The sequence below is a fragment of the Raphanus sativus genome, chromosome 5, assembly GCF_000801105.2.
Source record: "Raphanus sativus cultivar WK10039 chromosome 5, ASM80110v3, whole genome shotgun sequence".
Taxonomy (NCBI): domain Eukaryota; kingdom Viridiplantae; phylum Streptophyta; class Magnoliopsida; order Brassicales; family Brassicaceae; genus Raphanus; species Raphanus sativus.
Genome location: NC_079515.1, coordinates 29,979,113 through 30,004,914, shown reverse-complemented (window position 1 = coordinate 30,004,914; position 25,802 = coordinate 29,979,113). Strand labels below are relative to the sequence as shown.

The window sequence follows — 25,802 nt, the reverse complement described above, 5'->3', positions numbered from 1 at the left end:
GCGATTCTTTATCATTGGTTTAGGTGATTGTTCTTTTTTAAATACAACCGGTACTGATCCAAATTAGAAAAATAGAACCGGTACTGATCGACATTCAATAATAATTCTATTGTATTCTTTTTTTTTTTGAGAAATTCTATTTTATTTTACATATTCTTTTTAATTTTTTTTTTTTTTAGAATTAATTATTATTGAATTTTTATCTACCTTTGTTTTCCGAATTAGAATCCATTATTTAGCTTTGTCCAAAAAAAAGTTCCATTATTTTGCAAATCGAGTCTAATTAAACCAGTCCAGACCGGTTCTTTCCACGCTGGCTCGATCACCGTCATTTTTTTTTGTATAACAGAACAAACAAAACAGTCTCTTCACTGACAACAAGTCTCAACGGAACAAAGTGAAGACGCTGCTTGAACAATGGCACTGTGTTCTTCTTCTTCTTCATCTTCTTCTCAGAAGACATGGATTGTTCACGGGATCTTGGCCGGAACGGCGATCGCTACTGCGGCGGCGATTGGCGCACACGCGTATCTGGGTCGTCGATCCAGGAAATTCCGGAGCCGGGTCGTCGGAATCATACCCGCCCGTTACGCATCCTCTCGGTTCGAGGGTAAGCCTCTCGTGAAAATCCTCGGCAAACCCATGATCCAGGTTCCTCCTTTTATCCACTATCATCTCTCTCTAAAGTAACCACCTTTCTCAATCTGGATCTAATAAAGTGTTTCCCTTTTGTTTTTCTCTCTCTCAAAACAGAGAACTTGGGAGAGGTCTAAGTTAGCCTCTACGCTTGATCACGTTGGTAATAATAACTTAAATCTAGATTTAAAAAAAAAATAAAGATGTGTATTTTTGGATCTAACATATATGATCGTTAACAGTTGTGGCCACGGACGATGAAAGGATCGCGGATTGCTGTCGTGGATTCGGCGCTGATGTCATCATGACTTCAGAGTCTTGCAGAAATGGTCTGTAATTAAACCCTCTTTAAGTTGGTTTCTTCTCTCTTGGCTTAAGATCTGTATCCTTTGGATGGTTTGCATAGGCACTGAAAGGTGCAACGAAGCATTGGAAAAGCTGGAGAAGGAGTATGATGTGGTTGTTAACATTCAAGGAGATGAACCACTTACTGAGCCTGAGATTATCGACGGTGTTGTCAAAGCACTTCAGGTCTCCTTACTCCTCAATTTGTTTTTTTTTTTTTTTTTTAAAGGTGTTGAATAGTGCTCATATGGTTTTGGTTTTTTAGGTAGCACCTGATGCAGTGTTTAGTACAGCGGTGACGTCACTGAAACTAGAAGACGGGGTTGATCCTAACCGAGTCAAATGTGTTGTGGACAACCGTGGCTATGCTATCTATTTCTCAAGGGGCTTGATTCCTTTCAACAAGTAATTTTATTGTGTGCCTTGTGTGTGTGTTACTGAAATGAAGTGTAAGCTCGTTTGTAATCCGGTTCACTTATGTTTTATGCGGTTTAGGAGTGGTAGAGTCAATCCAGACTTCCCCTATATGCTTCATCTTGGGATTCAGGTACTGGGAGTAGTCAGTTTTCTCATATTCTATATGTGATCCACTTTCTCTATTATGATTTGAATCTCTATGTGTTTGTGTTTAATTTGTCTCAGAGCTTTGATTCCAAGTTTCTGAAAGTATATTCAGAGCTTCAACCAACGCCATTGCAGCTAGAAGAGGATCTAGAGCAGCTCAAAGTCCTTGAGAATGGCTACAAAATGAAGGTAACAGAACCCTTTATAACCATTATGATAAACTCTTTCACCTAAAAGTAAACAAAGAAACATATAATGTTTGGACCCTTTGCTCAGAGATTATAAGAGAGACTTGTAGTTCAAGGCATTGAGGTTTTTAAATGTTTGGTTGTCTCACAGGTTATAAAGGTGGACCATGAAGCGCATGGAGTTGATACACCTGAAGATGTTGAAAAAATTGAATCTTTAATGCGCGAAAGAAGCTTATCCTAGTCCACAATATCTTGCTTTCGAAATTTTATTCATGAAACCTTTTTCTTGATTTATTTGTGTAATCGAACTAAGGTCTCGATTATTTCGTAATACTGCCTGCTAAGTGGAAAACTCATTGGTATTATTTTTAGGCTCTGTATTTTGAATAAAATTCTTGGCACCACCAGTTAATATATCCCATCTATCTTCCCTAATCTCAGGGTAATCAAACCCCTTAACTAAGATATTTCGACGAGCTTATAATATTGAGGGAAGAAAATCAGACAAAGGGACCAGGAATATAATGAGGCAAGCCTGTTGCATCTCCCTTGCCATAGATGCAATATTCTTTTAACTATTAGTCACGTTTCTTTCTTTCTTTCTACAAACTTTGGTGTCAGTACAAAGACATCATCATTCTAATAAATTTGGTTTTGTATATGACAAAATGGTTTAAGAAGATTCTCACTTTGACTTAACTAAGACTCGTTTCCATCTTCATTTCTTGATCATGTTTCTTACAACATAGGAAAACATAGCTACCGAGTTTCCTCCTGTCTTTCATCGGCGGCCATGCGATGTGCATGACTCACTGAGCCCATGTTTGTGCACATTTTTCAGTATAGCATAATGCGGTCATATGAATCTATGCATGTTTCTCCAACCTAGAAAAGCATGAGTAACTCTCTTCACTCTGAGAAGCATACATAATCAACTCAACTTGATAGAGTGACCTTCATAGGCTTTACTGCCTTGAATTCACCTTCACTGGGTTGTGCCTTTAAAGTAGTAAAAACCTATGCTGGGCGAGAAAGATCATGAGCTTCCCAAGTTGGACCTTGAACATAGAGTTGTGCGTAAAATTAATCCCGGTGATTTAACTTCAACGGCTGCGGGAAATTGGAAAGGGCACAAGCCTAGGCTATGGTTTTGGACCTGGTGGTGCGTATGTGATAGGGTGAAGGCCCTAGTGCTGATTAAGGCATTGGTGGTGGCTTTCCATCGTTGACGTTATGGCATGAGGGCCACAAATAAGACAAAAGGACTATGATTATGATGGACCAAGCTGTTGCATCTTCGTTGACATAGATGCAAGTCTTTTAACACTCGTCACGTTTCTAACTACAAACTTGGGTAATAATCATTGGACATCATCGTAATAATATCTTGGTTCTACAAATCATAAATAGTCTAATAAAGATTCTCACTTTTCAGTTAAGACAAGCTACAGGTATAACAAAAACAAAATTTTGCAATATTCATTACTCAGCAAGAATCTGACTCGTCATCTTCTTCATTTTCTGACATCACATCCTCATCTGAATCATTCTCATTATCCTCTCCATCTTCTGAGACCAAGTCCTCATCTTCTGAAGCATCCGTTCCGTTTTCCTCGTCTGTTTCAGCAGACTCCTTTGCTTTATCATCACCCTCGAGGTCTTTCTCGTCGAAGAAATCCCTTTGGACAGGAACATCCTTCTGTTGTTGTGAAGACATGATGCCAGCGATGGCTTTCAATGCAGCAGTTGCTTGATTGTTATCAGCGATAGCTTCCTGGTCTATACCTGGCACTGTGACTTCTGCTTCTACTTCTGCTTCTGAAGCCTTGTCCTCTAGCTTAGGAGGTGGTACAAAGAATGGTATGCGACCTCTTTGCCAGTCATGGAGTATCATCTTTGCTCCTGTCATCAAATCAGGCTCTCCACCCTGAACAAAGTCATCGAGTTCAAGGCCATTGCCACAAAAACAGAGTAAGACAAAATCTGCAGCCTATTCCCAATTATACACACCTTTAAGAGTTTGCCAGACGCTTTGCATAGCTGAAGAAGAAAGTCATGATCATCCTCCCTATTTATAGGGAAACCGGAAATTTATATCTTTGTCTCTAAAAGAAGGCATGAAGAAGAATAAAAAGAGAAATTTCCCTTACCAGTCCTTGATTTTATAGGCTCTCTGCAAGTGCTCCTTCTTGACACGTCTCAGGACTTCTCCAATGTGCTCAGATGCATCCTCCAGGTTTGTAACTCTTACCTTTATATCGAAAAGATTACATCAGTAAGATAATGCATTCCTTGTAAAGAACCAGACAGCAAGAAGCAATCAATCATAGGTTTACATAAAGACAACTTTCATGTGATAAAAATGAACCTAGACGTTTTGACCAAAGATGAAGCAAATCTTTCAAGTATCACAAATATATGTAAATACATGAAAGAAACGAGTAAAATATACAAGAAACATACCACTCCCTTGAGGACGATATCTGTTTCAGAATCATGGCTCTGGTATACAACTCCAGGACAATCAATCAAGAAAATCCTCTTGGTGAGTGTGATGTATTGCCACACCTTGGTCTCCCCTGGAATTGGAGCAACCTTGCAAACCTGTGGGAGAGAAAAGAATGGAAATATAAGAACAAGTAAACTCGCAATCTAGAAGCCAACTATGCAGATTCTTAATACAGGAAATTAACAAAACAAAGTTATACATTTTTGGTACGCAATGTGTTGATAACTGATGACTTCCCAACATTTGGATACCCAACAAACCCCACGGATACGGCTTGCTTGTCACTTTTTAGACGAGCAAACTGCCTTAAAACCGAGAGAAGTGACCCCTGAAATAAACCATCACAAGAGCAACGATATAAACTATGTTTACAAACAGAAATCAATAGAGTACAGAGGCTTGTACAATCGATAAAATTACCTTTCCGAATGACTTGTTAACGCTTGCATGGAATGCTAGCGTTGGATATTCTTTTGATAATATTCTCAACCATCCTTTTGTAGCCCAAGCTGGAACAAGATCACACTTAAAAAGCACACACACACACGAAAGACAAACAGATACCCAGTAAGTAAACTTTCTCAACCGGACCAGTCAATTAAATTAAAACTAGCAGAGGTATTCCAAAAGAGGAACACAACTAACCTTGTTCAACAAAAGAATCATGTGTTTATGCTTGTGATGCTCTTTCAGAGTTTTCTCTAAATGATGACACCTAGTACCTTGTGGATCCCTAGCATCTAAAACCTGCCATACAAAAAAAAATACAGGTAAGGAAAACACAAAGGAGTCTCTTTCATAAGCTAGGTCATTGAATCAAGATATATACCTGGACAACTACATCAGAGGAGTCAATGACTTTGTAAAGCTCACCCCAGATACGCTTACTCTGTCCCTTCTCAAACATAGTATGCCTCACAAGGTCTCTAAACCCGTCTTCTTCTTCACCTCCTTCACCAGAAGGACCTGCCCCATTCAACTCCTCAAACGCATCTTCAAAAAACCATAAATTTTCAATTAACACATCATTTCCTCACAACAAGCTCTACAAAAAAAATCATTTCTTTACCCTGAGACTCAGATGCCTTCTTCACCAAGGCTTCGTAATCAGAAGCTACGAGCTTGGGACGCTTCCTCGTTGTCTTCTTCCCAAAAGTGTTTTGAAATGGCTCCATATCGAGTAAGTGAACTCTCGTTTGCTTCACAAAAAGAATCGCGGATACAAAGAATCAAACAAAAGACCGAAACTTGATGATCAAATTGCAATGAAGTCACAAACCCTTACCTTCTTGTTATCAGTCAAAAGAGACATAGGCAACTTCCTCTCCTTCAAAATCACATTGTAGTTACTCGACATCTTAGTTTTCATCTCTTCCCTGAAGTACTCTAGCTCCTTTTGATTGACAACACGCGTGTTCCCTATACATCAAAAGAGAGAGAGAGGTAAGCATATATGATTCTATTTAAGTGACTACGAAAGCATTTACGAAAACGCACCAAACCATCTCCGATCGGGTTGGATTCGCGTGTTGGGCAGCTCCTTGGACTGATACTCGTTGCTGAGGATTTTACCGCCGGGAGTCCTCTTCGGCCTCGTTTTGTACATCTTGAGACGGCGGACTGTGGCGGAGGTACGCCCCTCCGTGGTTTTCTTCTTCCCATCGATACGATTCGCGTCGAGCGAGTGCTTCGGTTTGCCGGAGACATTCACTTTCTTCTCCTTCTTCACCATCTCTCCGACTCTGTCTTCGGAGGAAGAGAGTAGCGTGAGTGTGTTGGCTAGGGTTTTAAATGTCTTCGCGGGTTACACTGACTCGCCCCATAAGCCCATTGTAACAGAAACGCCCAACTTAATCTATCGCATTGGGCCGGTTGTACCTATTTTGGCGGCGTCTTGCTATCTATACAAAATGCGTCGCTACTTTGTATTATGTAAATTTCTTCTTCTTCACCATCAGAATTATGAGGTGTGTTATGGTGGTTTCATCCACAAAACTAGCTAGCCACAGTTTTCTCAACTCGAAATCGAATCTCTTCCCTGTTGGGTGCTCCTCTTCCACAGGATGATGCACTATTGTATCCACTAGAAACAAATTGATAACACATGTGCATCTACCCGCTTCACACATTTTTTAAAAAACTAGCGTCCCCCTTGATCAGTATTCTTTTTATCCTTATGCAGTTTATACCACACATTTTGTCCACAAATCCATGTCCAAACTCAGTTGACAATGTAGCAAACATATTCTCTGGTTTGCATTTATTTTTACAAAAGTTGCATTTCAACGAGAAAAACGAAAAAATAGATTTTATTAAAAGGTAAATATGCATTTATACTCTTATAGTTAACTAATCTAAGACTTATGATTTAGAGTTAAATGGTGTGTTTAGGAAATGAATTCAATTTTTTAAAATAAAAAAATAAATATTAAATTTTTCAAAATAAAAGAAAGTTATTTTGGTCATTTTATTTTTTGAATGCTATTTTTGTGACAAAAACTAAAAGAGACTATTTGAAAGAATTGTCCTATAACAAATAAAAAAACTTTTTTAAACCACTTTATTTTCATGTATTTTTTATTGTCCAAAAAATATTTTGAAAAAAAGATTTTTTACCTATTTTGAATTGAAGATTTAGAATATCATTAAATTGAAGTAAGTATAAAACATGTCTTTTTATTTATTAAGTTTATTATTATTAGTATTGAAGTAGGTAAAAACATTTATTAATAAAATAGAGAAGCTTAATACAAAGATACAAAAAACATAATAACATTGTCCCGAGACGGATCTTATTCCATCGTAGATCAGAAGAATTGGTTAACCGGTAAAAATACATGTACTTGATGTCCTTCCCGCAAATAAAACCCAAGTCTTAGTAATCCTGCAGCCAAATGGTGATTCGGCATAGATTCTACATCTCGGAACCTAGCCATTGAAGAATTGTTTTGTGATAATATAACTAATCAACAATTGAGATCATATTTAGCATGGACTATTTATTTGAGTTGTATTTGGCAAGACCCAAGTTGTTTGAGTCTAAACAGACCCCTTTCCCTTTGTTTGCTGTCTAGTTTTTGTGTGTGTTTTTTTTTGCTTTGACCCAATCAAGTTTTCTGTCTTTAATTCAAAGGAAAGCATAGCATCTGTTGACTCATCGTCTTGTAGAAACGAGGGTTTGTGAAAATTACGTATTCTATATTATCAAACGATTGGACTTATTCAACTGACCATGCGTGGTGATTGGAAAAAAATAGTCAAATAAAAAATTGTTTTCTTGTCTCCATCGTAACTGGATTCTCTGCGTATTTGTGGAAAGGATGTAACCTCTGTCGGCTAAATTATTATATAATAAAGTAATGTAAATGGTCATATAGTTTAACAAATATATATGACTAAAACATATTTCTATTCTAAAAATAGCGTATAAAACTTTCAAAATACAGTAACACTAACCAAAAGTTTTGTAAAGATTATTCTATATTTAACTTTACATTTAATGATTAGGGTTTAGACTTTGGAATTTAGTAAAACGTTTAAATTTTTGTATAATCTTATTTATCCATTAATTAATTCAATATTTTGGAGAGTTTTAACACAATGATCAATATTTACACTAACAATATAGATTTTTCAAGATTATACAAAATAGTCAATACAATATTATTTTATCATATAATGTGCTATTTAAGAGATTTGCCCGAAACTATATTGTAATGTACTTTTAGAAAACGTAACAAAATATATAAGCAATTGTCTTTGTAAAATATCATAGTTTGAAATGTATTTGGTGCAGAATCTGCAAGAGTCGATATCAAGTAACTTCTGTGTGGCAGGCCATAGTAAAGTCCTGAATCCAATCTTCAGTAATTGACAATGAACATTCGGTGCGCAGTCAGACACCACGATTACACAACTTCAGAGCAACCGAAATATTCATGTCCACTCGGCCCATTGGATCCATGAAATATATCTTCCTCCTTTGATGAGTAGAACAGTACATAGTATATTCCTCAAAGATTATTGTATCTCAGAGTAATAGTTGTAATCTACTTTAGCAATGGAGGCCGCCGGTAGATTCGCAGCTGTAGGACTAATGTTCTTCATAGCTACCACATGAGAGATGTTATACATCAGTAAAAAAAACTGTGTCACTGTATAGGAGTTAACCATACCAGGCCTTCAACATCCAGTATTGTAGTCGTTGTAGTGATTCGTCGCTTTGCTGCAATGGAACATGCTTCTCGCTTCTCCTGAAGCACCCTCTCAAATTCTTGAACATGGTATCTCAAGTACCGTTCAATGGTTACTGATATATGACTATCATAACTAATATTTCATAAGTTTCATAAAAATGCATATTATAGAAAAAAAATATTATTATATATATTTTTAGTGTATTTTTATCAATTCGTAATGATTAATTAAAAAATTCAATAAAATTAATTGTATGTCCTGAATTTGTATTGGTTTATAATTATGAGAGATAAATAATCACAAAATGTAAATTTAATTACTAAAATCTAATATACTTTATTAATATACGTGAAAAATCTAAAAATATACTACATTATTTTGAAACATATGGGGTATATAACTACTAGATCTGTTTTAGCATAAGTAAAGAGGAACCTAGATCTTTTAGATGTTGTTCATCTCTTAACTCTCACTAAAACATCTTCAAACTCGTAAATTAGTTTTGATATTAGTCGGAAATCATTTCAAATTCGTGTTAAACCGTTTAAAAATTAGATCGCTATCAGGATTTAACCGGATCAACACAGAGTATAAAAAAAATTGATGTCTAATTTAAGTGTCGAAAACTCTTTGATAGAAGATATGTATTCTCCCTTCTGAAGGTCTACAAAGGCAAAGTTACTTGTATCGGACGCCTCATCTTACAACTAGACTCCCAACGATCGGACTTGACTCATATAGGGTGTCGTACCTCATTTCCCACAAGACTATCACCTACCATGAGATCAGCTGTTATTCCAACCAATTAGAGGATATATGCTCGACGCTGAGGCCATTAGTACGGAGGACCGAAATGCATGTCACATTTATGAGAACAAGAAATTTTACGATTTGATTTAATGATATAATTAGTGTGATTTTACATAGGTAATCAGCCAAAACATGTGAAAGGACGCCTCATCTCCCTACGATAGGGTTGCCAACTTGCCATATCACCAAAGGGAGTGGGGATGATCTCTTATTTAGCCCTTATCATGCAATCGTAATACTAGCCCTGGATTAAGCTCTACTCCCAACCCAGCGGATAGCTTTCTTATGAGATCTAGAACTGCCATCCTAATTTCTTTCTTAGAAACAAGAGTATTTGTCTAGTCACATTGCTCATCTGACTAGAGCGCTAAAGAGTCTTGTGGGAGACGCATATTTTCCATCTCAACAAAGATTACGTACGTTAACCATTTAAGTATTTCAGAGCAAACGAACGTAAATCCCACTGTTAAGGATCCGATAATAACACTCTTTGGGTTATAACATAGTTTTTTTTTTTTTTGCCAAAGGGTTATAACATAGTTGTGGACGAGTCTTTTATTCGATACTAACTGGTTGTTCTAAGCATATGAACTTTTACCCATATATATATAACAATTTCAACCGTCCAAAATACCAAGATGCTACCCGACCAGGTATTATATTTGTAATCACGTTTTATGTTGAAATCCAAACAATTGTACATTTCTCATTATTCAATATCTCGATTTCGATTACGAATCGATTTCCTATGCAAATCAGTTGTGGACTGTGGGAATTTTTTTTCTACACCATAACTATAAATGAAAAGAAAAATAAATTGGTAAATTCAAATTATTAACGATAATTACTTGTTAGTTAGGTTGGATGATAAATTCAACTATAGTACTATACCGTATACTTTACATTATTGATGCTGTCTACAATCAGACCAATTGACACCTCAAAATAAGTAAAACAATACCTAATAACTACACTGTCTACTCTCTACATTGATTTTTGATTGCGCCAAAATATATGACCAAGTTAATAATATCAATTTCTACAAAATAATAATAATAATAATAATAATAATATCTATTGGTATATTTTACAGCAAATATTTTTTCTTAAATGAGTAAAAATCATTGGAAATTAATATTTTTTTGTCGAAATGTGAATATTATGAATCATTTGAAACAATCTTTTTTTTTCTTTTTTAACAAGGACTTATTGACTCTTTCTCCACCTTCTGAATGAATTGAAGTCAAACTCTCGTACTCCATAAATATATCGAAGTGGACTCCACTTGCCCAATAGATCCAAACTCAATTTGTATTCTCTCTAAAAGTGGAAATATTGTGTGATTCTATTTGGTATACAGTAGGGACAACAGCAAATTAACAATAGTAAGTGGTCATGTCGATCTTTCCCATTTAACTCGTAGAAGAGGAAAAGAAAGTTCAACCACATTGGTAGCTTCTTTGACGGGAAATGGTCAAAACCTCTTTCAACGACTATAATAGTTACCCAACATTTCTTGTTCTTCATTCTTCATATTTTTGCGATAAGTATTCCTCATTCCTCTATATAACTTACATTCAGACATGATTTACTTATTATTCCATATTAAATTATTATTTGCATACACAATATAGACTTTAAATTACCAAGTACTCTACAAAAACAAATCATATACATTATAGTATACTATTTTAAATATATAATTGTTTTTTATGTATAGCTATTGTGTCATTCTCTGTTAAAAATTGAATTAATTTTACTATCATCTCAATATAATATTGCCACATGAAAAAGTGTCTTACACTTGTATGATTGATAAAATTATTATTTAAAAATTTCAAACAATGCAAACAACTTATTTAGAACTTAATAATTAATGATTTAATTAAATTTTGATTCTTAAAATAAATAAGAATTTTTGTCAAGAGATAAGAAGTTTATTTAACTACATTCTAACTATTTAATTTTCGTATGAAATTTTTTTATTGAGATATACGTAGTGGGTCTTGTAACATAACTTTTGTTCATTTTTAACTTTTGTTCACTTTATGGTGATACTAGTGGTATTCCGGCATTACGCGCCGGGTTCATATGTTGTATTCTTACATGAATTTATAATTTATTATATGATCTTAGTAAATAAAATATTCTAAAAATATGAAATGAAAATATGTATAAAATGATATCTTCTGATCTTTTTAGTGGAGCTGGGAATTTAATTCAAATCCTGGGGGCTCCGCCCCGCTTGATCCACCGCGGAGCGATCGGTTAAAAATTTTCGAACTGCGAGTGCGGGTGTGGGTTAAGATTAGTTTAAGCGGGGTGTGTGCGGGTCAGCCAAATATGAGTCATAGGTACCCGCCGACCCGCAAATTCAAAAAAAAAGTTTTTTTTTATTTTTATTTTTCGTAAAAATATATAAACATATAAAATATTTTTATAATTTTAGTTAAAATGTATTATTTTAATATTATTTTTAATAATTAATATATAATGAAAATAATTAATATATAATTAAAATAATTAGTTTTTAATATAATTATTATTACCCGCGGGTAAGACGGTTTACCCACGGGTTTTGGCGGGGTGGATGCGGGTTTAAGATTTTTGTTCATACGGATCATGTGGGTCGAATTTATGAAAGTGATACAGATTGTTGACTATGGAGAATCATAGAGGCTCTATTCTTCATAGTCAACATCAAATATAAAGAAAACCTATAAACCGTGATTTTGAAACCCAACCTAGACACTGAATCTGACGATTGACCGGGTCACTGAATTGACCGGATCAATGAGTTATTGGACCAACCGTTGATGAACCGCATCTTAATAAATGAATTAATTTTATTATATAATAATATATTAGCTATGAAAATTTTATATAATAGTTAATATTTTGAAATGTTTTCTAAACATAAAATAATAGTTTGGATATTTATCTATTTTATGCTTAAAACATTTATAAAATACTTAACCTTGGTTTCTATATTTTTATCTTCATTTAACATACAAAATATTAAGAAATAGTTTAGACTATTTAAAAAATTTGTAACATAAGAGTTATGACATCTAAAAAATCAAGACATACAATTCATAAATATTTATGTCGAATGTGAATAATAAATTAAACTTCCAATGCAAAATAAACCAAAATTAAAACATCATATCAGTAAGTCAATAACAAAAATAAATTAACACCAAATCACATCAACTAATTTTGATTTTCTCTAAATTTTAATACTTACCAACAGCTCGCCATGTTCTTGTTTTTCAACAATTCAAAACATGTTTTGTAATCCACATGACCATATGATCTTATTCTTTTTGATATGTAAATTAAAAATGTAATGACTTGTTATAAACTAAGTTAAATAAAAATTAACTTACTCACTTTTCTTGCAAACGTAAATTGTAATGTAGAAGAATAATAAGCTTGATCGTCCTTGAGTTTGTTTTACGGATGTGCGGGTCGAGCACGGTCACGCTTACTCACCTTCCTTGTAAACGTAAATTGTAATGTAGAAGAATAGGAAGACGGTAATAAAACTGAAAAAAAATCTAACTTTATAATTGGAAATTTATAATATAAAACATAATTTAAAACATAACTAAAAACTAAAAAAATAAAAATTATCTATTGATTCAACCGGTGGTGTAATCGGTATTGGATTTCGGGTTTTAGTGAGTTTTTTGAGGTTTTAAATTGGGGTTTTAAATTTGGGGTTTTTTTTTCACAAAGCTCAAACAAAATTTATATTGGGTCGCGAAGTTTACCGGTTCAACAGTGGTTCCGGTTCGGGTTCAAAACACTGTTATAAACGCTTGAGCTTTTATGAGGAAAAATTTAAAACCTCAAATATAATTTAAGAAAAGATTTTAATTATTAAAAAAGTGTTCCAAATGACATTGGTTTCCTCCTAGGGAGAAAAAAAGCCAACTTTATTATATTAGATAATTAGAAATTTAGAATATAAAACATAATTTAAAATATAAACTAAAAAAATAAAAATTATCTATTGGTTCAACCAGTGATGTAACCGGTATCGGGTTTTGGGTTTCAGTGAGTTTTTGGAGGTTTTAATTGGGGTTTTAAATTTTGACTTTTTCACAAAACTCAAATCTGATTCATATTGGGCCGGAGAGTTTACCGATTCAACAGTGGCTCTGGTTCGGGTTCAAAACACTGTTATAAATGCTTGGGTTTTTTTGAGGAAAATTTTAAAAAACCAATGCCTTTCATAATTAACATTAAAACTTATTAAATATAAATTAAAAAAAAAGAATTATTAAAAAGAGTGTGCCACATGGCATTTTCCCTCCAAGAAGATAAAAAAGTCTACTTTATTATATAAGATAGTTCGCACATGAGAAATTATAAACTACTGTTACATATACGTAGTGGGTCTTGTAACATAACTTTTGTTCACTTTATGGTGATATGTTCGCACATGAGAAATTATAAACTACTGTTACATATTCTATGATATATTTCATGTCCAAACTATATTTATACTACTATTAGAGAGAAACTAATAGTTCTCCAGACGCGGACAACGTCTAGTAAACCTTTCTTGTTCTTCATTCGTCTTTATAACTTATATTCAAACAGGATTATACTTTAGATTATTGTATATTAAATTATGAATTATTAAGTTAGCATACACATATCTAGACTTTAGATTATCAAGTACTCTACAATATACAAACTATATTCATTATATATTATCATTCTGAATATAATCTAATTTCATATGTAACTATTAGGTCATTCTCTGTTAAAACTGAATTAAATTTACTATTATCTCAATATAATATCGACCCCATGAAAAATAGTGTCTAAACTCTTATGATTGATCAAAATATTATTTAAAATTTTCAAAACAAAATCTAAATTACTTATTTAGAACCTAATAATTAATTGATTAACTAAATATTTATTTTTACAAATAAATATGATTTTTACCAAGAGATAAGAAGTTTACTTAACTACAATTTAACTATATGAATTTTATATGATAAAGTCTTATTGAGAGTAGTGGGGTATTGTAACATAATTTTTGTACACTTATGATGATGATATATTCAGACATTGAAAATTATACATATTTTATGATAGATATCCTGTCAAAACTGATTGTAGTATACTAGTCAGAACAATTTCTCCTGACGCGGACAACGTCTAGTAAACATTCCTCTTGAGCTGTTCAAAATCCACCACTTCTCTTCGTGTCTTCTCCAATTCAAGCCCATTAAGGTGCTGACTGGTTTTCCCGCTACCACCCGCAAACGCAGCTTTTGCGGTTCATAGCGGTTGTTGGCGTTTCGATACAATCACAGAAAACGCTACAAATCGCTTCAAACCGCTCTGAACCTCTTAAAATCAAAAGCTGGTTCCAGCTAGCGTTTGCGGTTGCGGGCGGTTGCGGGAGGGTAAATTTTTTTTCTTTAAAAACAGAATAAATAAAAATAATACTAAAAATATCCAATAAAAATTTTCAATTGAAATAATAGAAATTGTAAAATGTATTCATATTATATTTCAATTTATATTATAAAAATTCAAAACTAAAATATTTTCTATAAATTTTTAAAATTGAATAATATGATTTTATAAATATAAATTTTATATTTATCATATTATTATGATTTTTAATATTTTTATAATTACATAGAATGTAAATATTGTTAAATTATTATTTAACAGATATTGCGTTTGGTAGTTTACCAGTCATAAGAGTCCCGCAAACGCAACAATTTCTAACAGCTGTACCAGTCGTACAAATCTCTAGAAAACGCTTAAAACCACAACCATCCGCACCCGCAAACTCCCGCAACCGCAACCGCAACCGCTGCGGTTACACCAGTCAGGCCCTAAATCACGACAGTTATACTTCCAACCTCATATATATAAATACATTAACTACACCTACCAACACACACCATAAAACTCCTATTCATCATCCCAACGAACTTGTCTAATTTCATCACACATAAGAAAATCATGATCTCTAAGGTCTTTGACTTCATGAAGAAATCCAAATCGTCCATTCAACTAAACAACGCATCAATCCTCGATGTTCTCTCTTCTTCATCATCAACCAAACCAAAAGTTTTGCATGATGTGTTCATCAACCACAGAGGATCGGACACAAAGAGAAACATCGCAACGTTGCTTTACGACAATCTTAGTGCCCGTAACTTACGTCCATTCTTGGATAGCAAGAACATGAAGCCAGGAGATAAGCTTTTTGATCATATAAACCGCGCCATTCTCACTTCTAAAGTCGCTGTAACCGTGTTTTCTCCAAACTATTGCGATTCTTATTTCTGTTTGCACGAGCTTGCTCTTATAATGGAGTCCAAGAAAAGGGTCATACCGATATTTTTCGACATCAAACCTTCACAACTCGATGTTATGACCGAAAAAGTGACATGTTCTGATAATGAAATACAACGGTTTAGATGGGCTCTTCAAGAAGCTAAAGATACCGTTGGGCTTACGTTCGATTCCTGTAAAGGGTAATTTTGAGTTAACATTTTCATATAAACAAATATTATATATATAAAAACTTCTGATTAAGCTCACATTTTAGGAACTTATCGGAGGTTGTTACAATTGCATCGGATGTTATCGTTGAGAGGTTGGTCGAGTTAGAGGCTGAAGATGAAGATGTTTAGGCGTTGCGGAATTTTATTTGAACTCCAAATCAAACGCTTCACTCAAGCACATATTATTTCTAAAATTTCTTATATATGATTAATTAATTTAATTGATTTCACTGATGCTATCCCAAGTTATCGATAGTTGATAGAAGAGCTAGAGAGCAATTTTTTGATGAGAATTTCTAAACTCCATAATTCTTTGTAATGTGTGTGTGGTGTGTTCGTACGTAATTGCTTTTTTTAAGGGTCTAATACGTAATTGGTTTCCTTTGTAGACTCAATATATATAAAAACATTTTATCTTTTTACTACCGAAAATATTTGTCATAGATTCACACCAAAAAATGTTTGTTATTATAGACGTTACAAACACGTCTTTTCACTTCTTTTTATACGTACTTTCTTCGAACCCTAATCTACAGTTGGATCAAGATTTTGATACCATGATAACGTGTAGTTTTATAATCAACCCAAATTAAGCAGATTTTACCAAAAAAATACTAAGCAGATGTCTAAATAACAACTAAGTGTATCATATATAAAACAGTAATGGAATAACATTAATATATACTCAATTATTAAACATAATGGTTTTTATTTCTTTCTTTTTTTTTGATAAAGGGATTAAGTGGTTTTTATTTCTTTAGTATCTACGTTCTTAACCTGAAGACGTATTTTTATCGGATCTAAATTTAATATTATATTTTAATAGCTAAAATTGGAAAATTACTGAGGTTAAATATATATTATGTTTTTATAACAAGAAGGTATCCGGCGGGCATATCACCGACTAATCTTCTGGAAATATAATATTTTACTTCAGAGAATTTTAGGAACAAAATTATTGATTTCGTAATAATTTTATTATGTTTCTACATGTGAAAACTCACTCATCAAACCTGCAACTAATATAAATTTCTTCTCCCTTTTGAATGATGATAGAAGCAGATTTTACGTATATTATGCCCATGAAAATGTTCAGTTCTTAAAAAAATATATATAACTGGAGGAAAACGCTAAGTATTTCTGTATATAGAAAATCACTAATCAAGCTCGATTGGTAATTGGTAAATGGTAATCAATATGAATTAATTATGAACGTAGATAAGTAAAGATTATATATTTTTGAGTGACGATCCAAATCAACATCCGACCTTAGCTCAGTTGGTAGAGCGGAAGACTGTAGTCTGTGACAGCAAATCTTTAGGTCGCTGGTTCGATTCCGGCAGGTCGGATTTATTTTTATTTTATTTTTTAAAAGACGTTATGGGGTTTGAGAAACCGCGTGTTGTTCTCCTCTGATGAGGAACAACCCAGCAGAGAATCTTGTGTTCGTTGCCATCCTTGATTCTTTAAATAACATCTATCTTTATTTTAGGTCTCTCTATAGATTTATGGTCCCCCTTGTCAACACCTTATTTTTTAATAAATCTTTGTAATGTAGAGAAACCGTAATTTCGCACTCTTAGTTTTGTAATATACTTAGAATGGTTTGATTGGTTCAAGATCTGAACTGATTATTTTATCCTATATCAAATTGAAAATAAACCTTAGTACGTAGAGAACCAATCAGATAACATTCAGACAATCAGATAACATTCAGATTTGGATGAAATACAAATAAACATAATATAATCGACAACTGAGTATCAATGTACACATCTCTTCACAAATGTAAGTTTCAAGCGTCTCTACTTAGATCCATACCTCTTAACCCTCTCATCGATCTACTCTCTCAAATCTGGCTCGATTACAATCTCATCATTGACTGAAAGTCACACTTGATGATCCTTCCCAATGACTGGTTTCATTTGTGAAACATTGTGAATCTTCGAATCTGGAGGAAGCTTCAATAAGTACACTACAACCCCCACTCTTTCCAAAACTTCAAAAGGGCCAAAAATACTTAGCAGCCAACTTCTGATACAACAGATTGACGATATATCACCGATCTCAAATACCAACTCTCTGCGATGTGAGTACTTACAGAACTTTGAAAGCAAAGACAAAATAGTTATGTAAGGGGATGATATGTTATTTTGAAACAAACAAACCAGAAGGTAGTCAGAAATATGGGTTTTTAGATAATCACTGAATACATATGAATAAAGATAAGATAACTCGACAGGAATCAAAGTAGAGGGAGGATAATGGAAGAATAACAAACGAGATTCCTAACAAAAGAGGCTCTCTCTAGCGTCTTGATCAAACACACACACACAGACTCTCGTAATACTTAAAAAGAAAGAAACATGAGAAGCAAAAGCAAGAAGAAATCTATTCCTTGGCGGATTTGTTGATGAGAGACTTGTGGATGTGAGGGATGACACCACCACCAGCAATAGTACCTTTGATGAGGGTATCAAGCTCCTCATCTCCACGGATGGCAAGCTGCAAGTGCCTTGGGGAGATACGTTTCACCTTGAGGTCCTTGCTGGCGTTACCAGCCAACTCCAAAACTTCTGCGGTCAGATACTCGAGTATGGCTGCTGTGTAAACCGCTGCGGTTGCACCAACCCTTCCGTGAGCAGTGGACCTTGTCTTCAATAGTCGATGCACCCTACCTACTGGGAACTGCACCCAAAAGGAACCAATCAGCCACAATAACGGAACAAAGATCATTAGAGTAAGCTCTCTTTACAATCTGAGAGTCACAACATCAAACAGTTTGAAAGAACCAACTAAACAAATAAAAAAACTCAAAAAAGAAAATTCAAGAAGAAATAAAAAAACAGCGTGTTGTTGCTGTTACGATCTTAAACTAGTCTCAAACAGTATAACGACGTTGAAAAAGTCAAATCTCCATTGCTCTAGAACCCACCAATGAGAAGCTTCAACATGGTCAACGAAACCCAAAGTTAGCTTCTTTTTGTTTTTTTTATTGTTGTTACGACATTGAAGTACTCTCGAGTACCAAAAAAAAAAAGACAAGAGACTAAAACACACGGCCAATCAAGAGATCAGTCACAAACTGGTCACTGAAGCAATTTCCGACAGAATCTCGTATCCCAAGGTCAACTATTCGATTATCTGATAAAAATCAAAATCTAGCTCAGAATCTAATCGATCCGCCACTTACGAACCATCTACTTGTAAGATTCGAGGAGTTTTTATTTTAATTACCTGAAGACCAGCTCGAGCAGAGCGGGTGATGGGTTGTTTCTTCTTGTCCTTGTCCTTGTCGCTACCGCTAGGTTTCCCCATTATCAATCCTTTCGCTCCTTTCCCCGACATTTTCCCGCCAAAAGTTTCACACCCGCCCCCGCGCAGTTAGAGAGAGAGAGAGATAGAGATAGAGATAGATCGCAACAGAAGAGAGACGAGGAAGAAAAAGAAGAAGCTCGCGAGTCGATAGATGTGAGAGAGAGAAAGACGGTTTACGATACACTAAATGACGCTTTTACCCCTAAAAGGCCCAAGCCCAAGCCCAAGCCCAGACAAAAGTCAAATTATTTCATAAATTGCACAACAAGTCCCAAGTTTTTATATAATAACGAAAAAGATCCAAGAAAAACTAAAAGATAAGGAAAGGTCCGGTCCTTGTGTTTTTCTTTTTCTCTGTATATTCAGTCAGGAAACACAAACACACACGAAACATAGCGCATCAAGAACTAAGAGAAAAAGGCTTTTCCGTGTTCTTCTGCCTAAGCATCAGAAACTTTCTCTGCGGGTTTGCCTTCTTTGTTGATGTGAAAGCCTTCAATCTTCTTAGCCACTTCATCCACACTATGATTTGGTGTCGTCTGCCAGATCCTGATGGTCCCGTCTTCAGACCCCGAGGCGTACGACTCACCCGTCGGTGAAAACCTCACGCAGTGTACCGGACCATGATGCCCCTTGTTGCATCCTATAAACATGGAAAGGAACAATCAGAAACCATAAGCTATTTTTGCTTAATCAATCGATGAAATCTCTTATCTATGTGTCACTTGCACAATCCAAAACCTCAGAGGAGCTTTTGCTTGATCATTTAAAAGAACCATGCTTTTTAAGACAATCCTATAACAAACTTTCTAATATGAACGTGTATAAATGTTTTGAGAGTCACTCACCAATCTCCTCTCCGGTGTAGAAATCAAACATTCGGACCCACATATCCTCACCGCCAGCTACAAACTTTTCACCAGATTTAGGCTCCAGAGATGCAGACTCAATATTGCATGGCATGTCATAACTCTTCACCAGTCCAAAACTAAAGACAGATAGAGAGATTGTTACAAAAAGGTCATTTAAAATATACATATATAATATAATATTATCTTCATGGAATGAGAAGCTTACTGGTTAGCGTCCCAGAATTTAACAGTTGACCCATCAGCAGTAGTAATGTATCGTCCATCTTGGCTCACTTCAGCACTGGTGACAGGAGACTTTGTTTCCAGTGTCTGCACAATCTTCCCACTCCTAACATCCCATAACCTGTATAAGATTCACAGTTGGAAAAAATGAAAAGCAAAACATGTCGTTTATCAAATCAGGTATTGTGTTATGCAATAATGCGTATTAGTAGTTTATTTCCATAGCGTTTATACCTCACGCCACCAATATCAGTGCAAGAACTTAATATAGTTTGATCACTGTGAAGCCATGTGAGAGTTCTGATGGATCCAGGGGATTTATCGACCTCTGTGGGAGGTGCATCCAACCGGTTCAAATCAAATACACGAAGAATCTTCTCAAATCCTCCAGTGATCAGCAATTTTGTATCCTAGTAGTGAGAGAAACAAGGTTTCAACGCATAGAAATCAGTTAGTAAGTAATGCATAAGCATGAACGATAAGGTTAAAGCATAATCAATCTAGTAGGAGAGTCCAATTTCACCAAGACACCAAAGTAACTAACATCCTCATAGCATTCAACTTGGAAGTTACATACACTAAATGCTAGATTAAAGCAGTTTCATAACAAACCTACCACAACAGGTCACCTCAAGTCAAACTACAGAGATAGAAAAAGCTTATGTCTATGTAGAAAACTCGAAACTGCTTATATATACATAGATGACAGAAATAGAGAGTAAATAACTCGAAACGAACCTCAGAGAAAGCACACGCTCGAACAATATGCTTGTGCTCAAAAGAATGCAGCACATCTCCTGTTAACGCATCCCAGAGTTTCCTGAACGAATAAGCATCACAAAAAAAGATATTATAGGTCAAGTTACATATATATAAGAAGGAAAAGAAAACATGATAAAATGGAACCTAAAAAACAAAAATAAAAACAACGTACGCTGAAAAATCAGCAGAAGCAGAAGCAGCACGTAGAGCGTTGTTGTCGAGGCAAGAACTCCACACCGCACCTTTATGACCTTCAAAGGTACCAATCCAGTCTCCAGTCTCCCCGTTTCTCAACATTGGATGTGAATCTAAGCCACACCAAAGACATAAAGATTATTCTCAGATTCATACATACTATAGAGAAATAGGATTTGTTCAGTTTCGTACCACACAAATGTCAAAAGCTAAATCCATTTATAAAAGCCCAACAAAACAGAAACATCTTGAACCAGTTCTTGTAATAACAGTTTGTGATTGTGATGAAACAAGATCTAAAGCAGTTTATACCTTTACTGGCGCTGATGAGGAAGAAACCATCAGGGGTAATTGGACTGTAGAACAAATCAACAACAGGTCTTGAATGGCCATGGCAGACAAGTGGAACGGCGACCTTCTTCTTATCCATATTTATATATATATTAATCCAACACCCACAGTCGAAACTAAACCAAAACCCTAAAGAATATGTTTTTTTGTTTTTCTAATTTCAAGCGGATTCAAACACGAACTGCGCTTAAAGAAATCGAAACTTTTTTCTTAGTTTTATAAAAATATATAGGGAGGAAAATCTCGGATCTAATAAACTTCGATCGAATCTGCAGTACAGTTGAATGCTGCTGCTTCCAGAAATATTTAGAGACGAGAGAAGAAGGGGAGAAGTAGCAGTAGTAACCCTCTTTTTAGGGATTTGGGGGCATTGTTGAAAGACACACATCAATTTTATCTTTTTTTTTTAACATTTACTTCCTATATTTTTGCAAGTCTTGCATCAGTGACCCTAAATTTTTAGACTTGCTTATGTAACCCGCTTGAAATTCTTGCCCAAAATAAAATGAAAAAAAGTTGCATTTTATTTTGGCTACCTTTCTGAATTTACAACCGCTTTAAATTCTTGCAGACCAATGCTAAGTTGATAACCAGTGCAACAGATAAACCACTGACATAACTTGCACACTCATAATTGTGAAACACTAATGTTCTTAATCAATCCAGTGATATAATGTTTGGTCCATGAGAGGGTGTAAAGAAGGAAAAACCTTTGATTAATATAATTAGTTCAGAAGTCTAATTACAAATTTCTGCAGAACCATGACCAACAAGGTAAAAGAAAAAGATAATCTTTATGATAACTTGGTGAAAAACTAGATTTTTGAGTGAACATTGGCTCCAACAAGAATTAGACAGAAAGAAAAGTCTTTACTAATCAAAAATATCACGCGACATAAAAATATTTTGCTCACATTACTACACTTGGCAGATGAGACTAATAAGATCAAAAGAAACAGACTTTGAACAGAGTTAAAACTTCTTAAGATTCAAGATCAGCACTTCAATTTGTTTTTTAGGTGTTGGCTTTTCAAAGAGCTATTAACTAACGTGAGAGAGATGAGAGGTGATTAATAAATTTAAGTTAACTAACGATCCAACGGTTCTTGAGAACAAGCATTTACAACAAACAAAAGGAGACAATACCCAATCCAACGGTTCTAATGAAAAACAAGCACCGACAGAAGATGGTCTGAAAACAAACATGAACACGACAACAACTAAAACAGGAAACATTTTCGATTCGACAAATTGATCTCTAGATCTGAAAAACAGCGACCCGGATCCGTTTTTAATCCTTAACCCGACCGGAGATGTCAGAAGCAAGCCGAGACGCAATCGCCGAACGATACATGACTTCGTGGAACGTGGAAGCTTCTGCGATTTTCTTCCTCAACTCCCTAGCCTTCTCCTCAGTAAGACAACCGCGACGACGAAGCTTTTGACCCGGATCCTGACCCGACCCGCTCGGTTCCGGAGCCACGGAGGAGGAGGGGGTTTCGATGTTGAGGTAATCCGGCTCCGAGGGTATGCCGAAGAGAGGAGCCCACCAAGAAACAGTTTTCTTACGGTTTGGATCCGGGTTTTTCATCGACCCGGATCCGGAAGATGCTCGGATCGTGTATGGAGCGTAGCAGCAGACAATCGAAGCCATGGTTAAGGTGAAATGCGAGAAAGCAAGAATGAAGATGGATAAAATAGATCTTTTAGGGTTTCGAATTATATAGTAAATAATGTTAATAGTTTGATGTAAATGATCTGCTACGATGCGGTTTAACACATGGAGCTGAAAGAGGATCTAGTACGTTAGATATGCTTTTATTAAGGGAAAATCCCATTAAAAAACCCTGAAGTTTTTTCACTAACACTTTAGACCTTGGAAGTGACATTTCTGTCATAAAAAACTTCCAAACTAAAAAAGTGACCTATTTAACAGGTAAAAATGATGATGTGTCGGTTTTTTTTCCAAAAATATTTATTTAATTTATAAAATAAATAAATATTAATAAAAAATCATAAAATAAATAAAAAATCATAAAATTAAATTTAAATTCACAAAATTAAATAAAAATTCAAAAATTCAAAAATCAAATAAAAATTCAGAAAATCAAATAAAAATTCATAAAATTAAATAAAATTCATAAAATTAAATAAAATTCATAAAATTAAATAGAAATTCAAAAAATTAGTAGAAAAATCATAAAAATAAAATAAAATTCAAAAAAATAGTAAAAATATAAAAATAAAATAAAATTCAGAAAATTAAAAATAATCATAAAACTAAATAAATATCAGAAGTTAAATAAGTTTCAAATAAATAAATAACTAATTCCGATATTTTCGTCCGAATTTTCTCGAAAACCAATTCATATGAAATTCAGTATCTGACTTTTTGAAGTCCTTTGACATTAAATCAAAAGTGGCCATTCCTAAACGCATAATAAACTTTCGATAAATTACTAATTCATACTCGCAAAAAGCCTTCGACGAAATACACACTACTTCTCGTAAAAACTAATGTTACGAAATTTGAAACTCAGGTCATAAGACAAGAGGAGAAGAAGAAGGAAGAAGAGACAATCTCGGATCATTAACGAGACTAAGATACGTCCGACTTAGAAAATTTTGTCAAGGTTTTAATTTTTCGTAGGAAATGAATGAAAATGTCTTGAAAATTGCCGTAAAATTAAGGGAACTTAGATCCTAGGTGGATAGTCTAACAATCTAAGTTTAATTTTATGAATTTTTCTTTAATTTTCTGAATTTTAATTTAATTGTTTGAAATTTTAATTTAATTTTCTGAATTTTTATTTATTTTTTGAATTATTATTTAATTTTCTGAATTTTTATTTCATTTTTTGAATTTTTATTTAATTTTCTGAATTTTTATTTAATTTTATGAATTTATATTTAATTTTATATTTTTTTAATTTTTATTTATTTTATGAATTAAATAAATATTTTTTTTGAAAAAAAAATTGACAAATCACCTTTTGACCTTGTAAACAGATCAACTTTTTAGTTTTGGGGTTTTTTATGATACAAATGTTACTTCCAAGATTAAAAGTGTTAGTGAAAAAACTTCAAGGTTTAAAGTGTGAGTAAGTGACATTTTAAGGGTTTTTTATGCGATTTTCCCCTTTTATTAAGCTTTCCACGGAGATTTTGGGTGGAAGCTGACGTATTTGATCGTGACCTCGGGGATGGATAAGTCTTACGCGTGGAAGGTTTTTTTAAATCGTCAATTTGCAGTGTCTTGATCTCCACTTTTCTTCAAATGAAACATTTGTTTATTTAAATAATAACGTGAAAGAGCCGTTTGGTTTTGTGCAATCAAAACGTAGACTACATAAAAATATACTAGAAGAGATTAAAGCGAAGTGATCTGAGTGAGATGGATCAGTCTAAACGCGTGGAACGCTTTTGTTTTATCGTCAATTGCCGTGTCTTCGGTCTGCACCTTTCTTAAAGACAAACTTCTGATTTTTTTCCAAAAAAAAAAAAACTTCTGATTTTTATGACGTGTTAGAGTCGTTTGAGTCTTTAAGAGTACAAACAAAGACGTGAAAGAATTCGAGAACTATTCTGGCTTCTGGTTTATTGCCGGTTTTGGACATTTCTTCTTTGGTTATTCTTCTTATTGGGCCGTTTTTAAAAAATGGACATGGGTTTTAATTGAGCTTTTAGTTTTTATCAATACTATTAATTCTTCAACATGTCCGATTGATATAGGGTTATGTCCAATTTAAAAAAAAAACTGATTTTATATAACTGTATCTAATTAATAGATATTATGTCCGTATTATTTAAACCAACTATAACTTTTACTTTTATTCCTATATTGTAGGATCCACTACTCCTATCTTAACTAATCAAAATCCACGTTTATATAATACATTTGACCATATAAAAAATATAAGACATGTTGGACTATAAACTGTAACATATTTCGCCAAAAACAAAATGTTAAACTACAATACAACGTGTAATATACTTTATAAAGAATGTGATCATATATGATACGTTCCTTATAGTTCATCCATATGTTCAATTAAAAAAGTCCAGTATTATTTAATTTCTTAATGGGTTTTAATAAACTTGTCTAGATCAAATATGTTTGATATATATATTTTAAATGGTTACTGATCCGTCTTTAAAAGGATGGATATATTTTTTGTTCTATCTTTTTTTTTAGAAATTTAATTTTATATTTGTGTTTTAATCATATTTGTATTTTTTGTATAATATTATTTTAATGATTAATAAAGAGCTTTAATAA

The 25,802-nt window shown here is 33.9% G+C and overlaps 6 protein-coding genes and 1 non-coding gene across 7 annotated transcripts; 3 read left to right on the top strand and 4 right to left on the bottom strand.

Moving 5' to 3' along the window:
* The first annotated feature begins 352 nt into the window (after window positions 1-352).
* Window positions 353-2,143, top strand: LOC108857669 (3-deoxy-manno-octulosonate cytidylyltransferase, mitochondrial). Its single transcript, XM_018631681.2, has 8 exons — window positions 353-651; window positions 754-799; window positions 879-965; window positions 1,043-1,167; window positions 1,247-1,386; window positions 1,477-1,528; window positions 1,624-1,734; window positions 1,885-2,143. The coding sequence occupies exons 1-8, from the start codon at window positions 418-420 to the stop codon at window positions 1,975-1,977; spliced, it is 888 nt and encodes a 295-aa protein (XP_018487183.1). The 5' UTR covers window positions 353-417; the 3' UTR covers window positions 1,978-2,143.
* A 928-nt stretch (window positions 2,144-3,071) lies between these two features.
* Window positions 3,072-6,017, bottom strand: LOC108805432 (nuclear/nucleolar GTPase 2). Its single transcript, XM_018577482.2, has 11 exons — window positions 5,743-6,017; window positions 5,531-5,664; window positions 5,315-5,444; window positions 5,075-5,238; window positions 4,891-4,992; window positions 4,666-4,770; window positions 4,445-4,573; window positions 4,200-4,340; window positions 3,887-3,987; window positions 3,747-3,804; window positions 3,072-3,663 (listed from the first exon to the last, which is right to left on the bottom strand). Exons 1-11 carry the CDS (start codon window positions 5,975-5,977, stop codon window positions 3,223-3,225), a joined length of 1,740 nt encoding a protein of 579 aa, XP_018432984.1. The 5' UTR covers window positions 5,978-6,017; the 3' UTR covers window positions 3,072-3,222.
* A 9,238-nt stretch (window positions 6,018-15,255) lies between these two features.
* LOC108861236 (probable 2' cyclic ADP-D-ribose synthase BdTIR) lies at window positions 15,256-15,932 on the top strand. The gene is made up of 2 exons (XM_018635068.1): window positions 15,256-15,773; window positions 15,848-15,932. The coding sequence occupies exons 1-2, from the start codon at window positions 15,256-15,258 to the stop codon at window positions 15,930-15,932; spliced, it is 603 nt and encodes a 200-aa protein (XP_018490570.1).
* A 1,134-nt stretch (window positions 15,933-17,066) lies between these two features.
* TRNAY-GUA (transfer RNA tyrosine (anticodon GUA)) lies at window positions 17,067-17,152 on the top strand. The gene is given in 2 exon segments: window positions 17,067-17,103; window positions 17,117-17,152. It is a non-coding gene; the product is annotated as a tRNA-Tyr (tRNA).
* An 826-nt stretch (window positions 17,153-17,978) lies between these two features.
* On the bottom strand, window positions 17,979-19,255 carry LOC108863047 (probable histone H2A variant 3). Its single transcript, XM_018637346.2, has 2 exons — window positions 19,041-19,255; window positions 17,979-18,491 (listed from the first exon to the last, which is right to left on the bottom strand). The coding sequence occupies exons 1-2, from the start codon at window positions 19,149-19,151 to the stop codon at window positions 18,195-18,197; spliced, it is 408 nt and encodes a 135-aa protein (XP_018492848.1). The 5' UTR covers window positions 19,152-19,255; the 3' UTR covers window positions 17,979-18,194.
* A 103-nt stretch (window positions 19,256-19,358) lies between these two features.
* Window positions 19,359-21,889, bottom strand: LOC108863046 (uncharacterized). Its single transcript, XM_018637345.2, has 7 exons — window positions 21,485-21,889; window positions 21,150-21,285; window positions 20,954-21,035; window positions 20,450-20,625; window positions 20,199-20,336; window positions 19,970-20,109; window positions 19,359-19,764 (listed from the first exon to the last, which is right to left on the bottom strand). The coding sequence occupies exons 1-7, from the start codon at window positions 21,600-21,602 to the stop codon at window positions 19,562-19,564; spliced, it is 993 nt and encodes a 330-aa protein (XP_018492847.1). The 5' UTR covers window positions 21,603-21,889; the 3' UTR covers window positions 19,359-19,561.
* Window positions 21,890-22,587: 698 nt separating this feature from the next.
* Window positions 22,588-23,313, bottom strand: LOC108857509 (uncharacterized). The gene has a single exon (XM_018631501.2). It carries the CDS (start codon window positions 23,175-23,177, stop codon window positions 22,815-22,817), a length of 363 nt encoding a protein of 120 aa, XP_018487003.1. The 5' UTR covers window positions 23,178-23,313; the 3' UTR covers window positions 22,588-22,814.
* Window positions 23,314-25,802: the final 2,489 nt, after the last annotated feature.